General features: G+C 36.8%; 1 protein-coding gene across 2 annotated transcripts; it reads left to right on the top strand.

Annotated features, from left to right (window-relative positions):
• The first annotated feature begins 1,170 nt into the window (after positions 1-1,170).
• On the top strand, positions 1,171-5,030 carry LOC125190864 (ER membrane protein complex subunit-like protein). 2 transcript variants are annotated; one of them, XM_048088277.2, is made up of 9 exons: positions 1,171-1,567; positions 1,746-1,808; positions 1,905-2,000; positions 2,365-2,415; positions 2,947-3,018; positions 3,135-3,193; positions 3,568-3,655; positions 4,021-4,201; positions 4,715-5,030. In XM_048088277.2, exons 1-8 carry the CDS (start codon positions 1,247-1,249, stop codon positions 4,174-4,176), a joined length of 906 nt encoding a protein of 301 aa, XP_047944234.1. In that variant the 5' UTR covers positions 1,171-1,246; the 3' UTR covers positions 4,177-4,201; positions 4,715-5,030. The 2 variants fall into 2 exon arrangements, with proteins under 2 accessions (XP_047944234.1, XP_047944233.1); XM_048088276.2 differs by having other exon boundaries at positions 4,021-4,209.
• The last annotated feature ends 722 nt before the right edge of the window (positions 5,031-5,752 follow it).

Here is a 5,752-nt window from a genome sequence, read left to right as displayed (position 1 = left end):
ATCTTGTTCTCCTTCTCTGCCTCCCATTGTCAACTATTGATCCTTCCACGGAAGAAGCACCTCCAGCCTCTGCTTCGACAGGACGCTTCTCGTGATCTTCGGATTTAGGGGAGCTTAGATTGCCAACATTACCCCCTCTCCATCGTCTTGGTGCTTCACATCTTCATCCCCTGCCATATATTATTTGAAAAGACAGTTCAACTCAAAATCAAGGATAACCACAACACACACATTATCTTAAACTAATTGTTTGAATCTTACTATGTGAGTTCCTTAGAAAATTACAAATCATGAGAGGGGAAAAGGGGAAAAGATATCATTTTTCCCATTCAACAATCCTTGGAATTCAGCCCTTCACCAATCATCAGAAACCTCACAAACAAAGCTTAGCAATTACGCTAGGAACCACTTCCAATTATTGCACAAGGCACAAACACAAGGAACAATAAAACAGGTAGCTGATGTAATAATGATGCTTAACAAAAAAATTGCAAGAACATACGCACACAATAAGAAACCATTGAACTACACACATTAGATTAGAAAAGAAGCAATTTTGAAAAGATTTTCGTGCAGTAAAAGCAAAGAGTTACGAACTGTGAGTGTGAGCAGGAGCAGAATCAGAGCGATTGTTGGACTGATTTTGATTTTCCTTCTTCTTGGCAGATTTTCGCTTCTTCGCATGGCATGATGATCGGATTAGATGAAATCTACCAGCCGAATAATGAAATTTTATTATTTCCAAGTACAGCTTTGCTGACGCTGTGTGTTGCAATGGTTTTGATCTGAGAAAGTTGAATAATGATGACAGTAAACAAGACAAGGTTGGAGAATGGAGAGAGACTGGAGAGCTTTGTAGGGAGAGAACGAATTGTCGGGGATGATGCATTTGGGGGTGATTCTGATCATATTAGTTGCATATAACGTAGCCCGATTCATGAACTGGTTGCTGTATCTGAATCTTACTAGCATTTTGATCACCCGATTTCAGTTCAGCTTGATTGATTAACTAAATGTTGGTGTATGAGGATATGTATGATGATAATTAATCTTTTCTTCTTTTATTTTGTTAATTTAAAAAATATCCACATGTCATTATTTTATTAGTGTAGTATGAAATGGTGTATTATTTGAATGAGGTGATCCTCTCCGGGTACAACTTATTTCCACTAGTTCTACTCGAACAGATATACATATAGACTCGAGAGAGATCACAGCAAACCGACGAATCATCGATTGAATCAATATGGCGACCACCACAATCGCCCGAATTCTCTCTTGCTTTTTCCTTCTCAACATCGTCCTTCAACTCGCCACCACCTCCTTTGCTTTCCAGTCCGACGAACTCCTCGTCGACGACGACGAATTCGGCCTCGAGGGCGGCCGCCTTCCCGATCCGCCGCCCGAAACCCGCCCCGCCACTTCAACTCGCAGACGTTCCGCAGAATCGGGTTCGGATCTCGACTCCAAAATACAGTTCCAGCTCGAGCACGCCTTTGGGGACTCCGATTTCTCGCCCGCCGGGACTTTCACTGCTCGCCTCAAAACGTGGCCCAATGGCGGCCAGGTAATCTCAGTACCTTGTGCATAGAGAGTTGTTCTCGGTAGAGTGGATTTATTTGGTGAATTGGTGTGATTGAATTGTGGTAGGATAACCCTAATTAGGGGAAAGTAAATTCGTTTTGTTGTGACTCTATGCTTTTGTTGGTATTTGGTTGAATCTCACGAGATGTGCTTAATTACAGACGCTAACGAAGCTTCGGTTCTCGAGGAATGCCTTAAGTCAGACTGATAAGGAGAATTTCGAAGTAAGATTTTCATTGCAATCTCTATTATTCGCGGATTGAGTTTGGAAATTTTGAAAATTTATGATTATGCTAAGCATCTGTTGTATAAATATACAGAGACTTATAGAAGGAGATGACTTCTATCAGATAAGACTTCCATCAAACTTGCTAAACCCGCCTGGAAGAGAGCACGTCATCTCATCTGTGAAGGCGGTAAGATTAAAGTGAATGTAAACTTTCAATGTTTGTAGTTCCAACTACCTTAGGTTACTAGGTAGTACTTTGTTTGCATGCGTATTCAGCTGTTTCATATTGATTTCGTGTCAGCTGCTGCAGATTGGTTTTCTTTGTTTATAAAGAAACCATGAAGAGGTTTCCTAGTTAGCTAGGTTTGTTATTGAAGTGTATGTTCTGTATGGCACTTAATGAAACAATTGGCTGGTTATGCTCCTCTGCAGCGATTCCATTCAAAATTTTATTGCTTGAGTTTTTGCTTATTTTGGTAACTATTAGCTAATTTGGTAATGGGTAGGACTATGTCATTAGACTCATTACTAATTTTTAAATTTGCTCACAGAGATGTCTTTCGCAGCGGGATGCACTCGATGAACATTTTGTCATAAACATGGTAATGGTTCCTGAACAATGATTTTTATGTTGGACTATTGTAGCTCGATTGTTACTCTTGTATATGATGCTGGAATGTGTGTATTAATAGACTTACTTGGCATCTATCATTAAGGGGTTGACGAGACTAACCCATTTTCTTATTTATTTATTCACCGTAAACTTATCCCCTCACAATTACGAATTTTTGCTTATAGTTTTACCTGAAATGTTTTTGAAACACAAGTCCGTAGAGTATCTCAACTATGAAGTGCAACTTAGTTTGTAAGACGCTTCCCCTCCAACTAATACGCCAGGGGTTTCAGTCACTACGGCCCCAAAGTAAATGGGGACCATAAGACGATTATTGACCATCTTTTTAAAAAATGTGCTTAGAGCATCTCGATTTGATATTTTGCTGAAACCTTAAACACAAGAGTCCTGATTTAAAAGTTATTGAAAGCTGAAACCGTATTGTGTATGTAAATATCTGTTTTTGAGTTTTAATAACCAACTCTCTCATGCTATACCTTTTCTTATTACTATATTGCAGGACGGTGTGAATGTCTTGGGCGTTAATTATGGTCCACCTGGATCTTGCCAATATCCCCGTGTATCAAGACCTGTAAGATTTAACTAGAACCCTCTTACCTTTTACCATGATCCATCATGAAGTGTAGCAGCTAGTTCTAGTGCTAAAGCTTGATTTCTTATGCATTGTCCTTCACCATTTCTTTTCAGCCTACGAAGTGGTCTTTCAACTCTCATACGCTTTTGAAGTATAGTAATGAGGTTCTTAGGTAAGATCATTTCATCAACAATTTGCTTAACAGTAATCTATTAGATTTATCATATATGTGTTGGAATTTCTGTATTCAATTTTGCTGCCAATGACTATGAATTTGCACTGCTCCTCACAACAATGGCACTTTGCTATCTAATTGTTGAATTTGATTAGTCTTCATTCTATAACTGTTCTTTTTGATTGAGGGCGTTAATTTTCTTAATATATAGTCGTTGGTTTGAAGCCTATTTAATATTCTCAAGTCCTATCTTTTATAGTCATTAACATCCCATTAAAGATGGTGGTAAATAATGTCAGTTTCACATGTTTGTCTTAATTGCTGCGCTTCTGGTTTGATGATATCATAAAGGGAGTTAACATATGATGCAGAACTCCAGTATTTACAGAAGCAGTTCTTGGAGAGAACGGAGAAGGTGAAGAATTGAAACCACCGGAGAGGTCCTTCTGGGCTAAATATGTAAGATTAATTGCTAAATATTCACCTTGGTCGAATTGGTATTATGGAATACTACTCCCTCCGTCCGTGCTTAAATGTCCCATATTTGACCGGCATAGGCTTTAAGAAATTGTTTGACTTTATGCAGTAACATAGGCTTTAAGAAATTGTTTGACTTTATGTAGCAAAGGGGATAGAAAAGTTAGTGGAATGTGGGGCCACTTTTATATATTGGTTTTATAATAAAATATGAGGGGAATGAGTTAGTGGAATGTACTTATCAAATATAGTAAAAGTGAAATGGGACATTTAATGGCGGATGGAGGGAGTATTATTTTACTTCTCCATAAGTGCTTAAACAATTTTATGTTTCTGTATGTCTGCAGTGGATGTACTTAATTCCTCTTGGGCTCATAGTCATGAATGCCATGACTCAAGCCATGAACCTGCCTGAGGAACAGGGTGCTGGGCAACCAGGCTCGCAAGGCCCACAAGCAATATCAGGACGTGGTCAGGCTCCTGCAGTGCGAAGAAGAAACTAGTTATTGACAGATGGTCTGCGAGAAGGTCTTTCAGTACGCATCTCTTAACTTTTTCTCTAAGCTCTCTGCATATTTTGTTTGTTTGACTGTTTGTTGTTTTGGTGGGTATTTACTGGGATAGGGCTGGGATAATTTGGGATATCTTGTAGAGGAAGCTTACATTTGGATACAGTTATTAGCATTAAGGAAATTTACTTTTTTGTATTATTCTAAAACTTTGACTTCCAATATATTTGAATCTGTTACCATTATATTTTAGCAGCAAACATAATACTGAATCCATGGTTATGATCCCATTTATCTTATTATTGATCTCTACAGCTAATATGATGATGGTTAACCTATCAATTTGGGTCGAGTCTTTAAATATATTTTTTTACGAATAACAACGTAGTTGAAATATGTTCCTTGTTGCAGTGGAGCTGCCATTGATGGGGATGCTCTATGATATGCTGCACATAATTTTTGAATCATCAACTTGAAACACCGTATTTATTCCAACGTTCAACTTTTTATGATAGTGTCTCCAACGGTGCAGGTTGCTGTAGGCATTGTACTAGTGGATCAAAGGATCTCTGCTATCGAAGAGGAAATGCATTACCAAGTAACATTTCGTCCAGCATATTTGAAAAGACTGCTTCTATTCATCAATGGATGTAATTTGTTATGGTTGCTTTCATTTAGGTTTCTCCAGTTTTTCTCTTTAGTTCTTCTTTCAGAAATATAGACCAGTCTAAATTGTTTTAGCATCTCATGTTAGTATCAAAATTGTGGCATGTCTGTGAAAAGATAGACACACTTTAACTGTAACATGATATTAAATTACTAATTGCTCCTTGATATTTGCACTGAAATTGATATATTCATGTACATTTATTGCATTTATGTAATGAATTACCTTTTGTAAGTTTGAAAGTATAATACTCCCTCCGTGCAATAGGAGTCTTATTTGATTATGACACGAGTTTTAAGATATAAAGAAAATTGGGTTGAATAAGTTAATAAAATAGGAGTCTCATTTATATGTATTCGTTTTATAATAAAATGTGAGTAAAATAAGCTAGTGGAAATATGGGGTCTACTTACCATTTATGGTAAAAGTGAAATATGATTCTTATTATGGGACGGAGTGAAATAGCAAAACATGACTCTTATTGTAGGACAAAGTGAGTAGTTTTTCATAATTACATTGATTTGTGCCTTTAAAAAAAAACACTTTATAACGATTTCACAATTACATTGATGTGCCTTTAAAAGAAAACCTTTTACGATTCATCTCTAATGATAAAACAAAAAATCAAACTCATATATTCCTACAGGAAAAAGCAAAAGTTTAGAAAAGTTTAGAGCTTCCAACTTTTGACACTAACGCAAAAATATAATATGATATGAGTATTTACAAAATTAATGAATTTGTGTTAAATTTAACTCCTTGTTCCATAAAAATATAACCATTTGAAATGACACAAGAATTAATGCACAATTGGTAAAGTAAGAAGGAGGAGTAGGGTACTTAAAGTAGTTTTAGTGGATAGTGAGACCCACATTATTATTAGTGTTTAATGAGTTGTAATGG

Source organism: Salvia hispanica, chromosome 5, assembly GCF_029641045.1.
Source record: "Salvia hispanica isolate PSC_SH4W2 chromosome 5, Shi_PSC_v1, whole genome shotgun sequence".
Classification (NCBI taxonomy): domain Eukaryota; kingdom Viridiplantae; phylum Streptophyta; class Magnoliopsida; order Lamiales; family Lamiaceae; genus Salvia; species Salvia hispanica.
Note: the sequence above shows the minus strand (reverse complement) of the source record. Positions and strands in the feature narration are given on the sequence as shown.

Excerpts from the sequence above, each read along its gene's own strand:
- LOC125190864 (XM_048088277.2), top strand. The coding sequence starts at position 1,247 with ATGGCGACCACCACAATCGCCCGAATTCTCTCTTGCTTTTTCCTTCTC. Across the intron at positions 2,416-2,946 it reads AACATTTTGTCATAAACATG|GACGGTGTGAATGTCTTGGG; the intron begins GTAATGGTTCCT and ends ACTATATTGCAG. Across the intron at positions 3,019-3,134 it reads ATCCCCGTGTATCAAGACCT|CCTACGAAGTGGTCTTTCAA; the intron begins GTAAGATTTAAC and ends ATTTCTTTTCAG.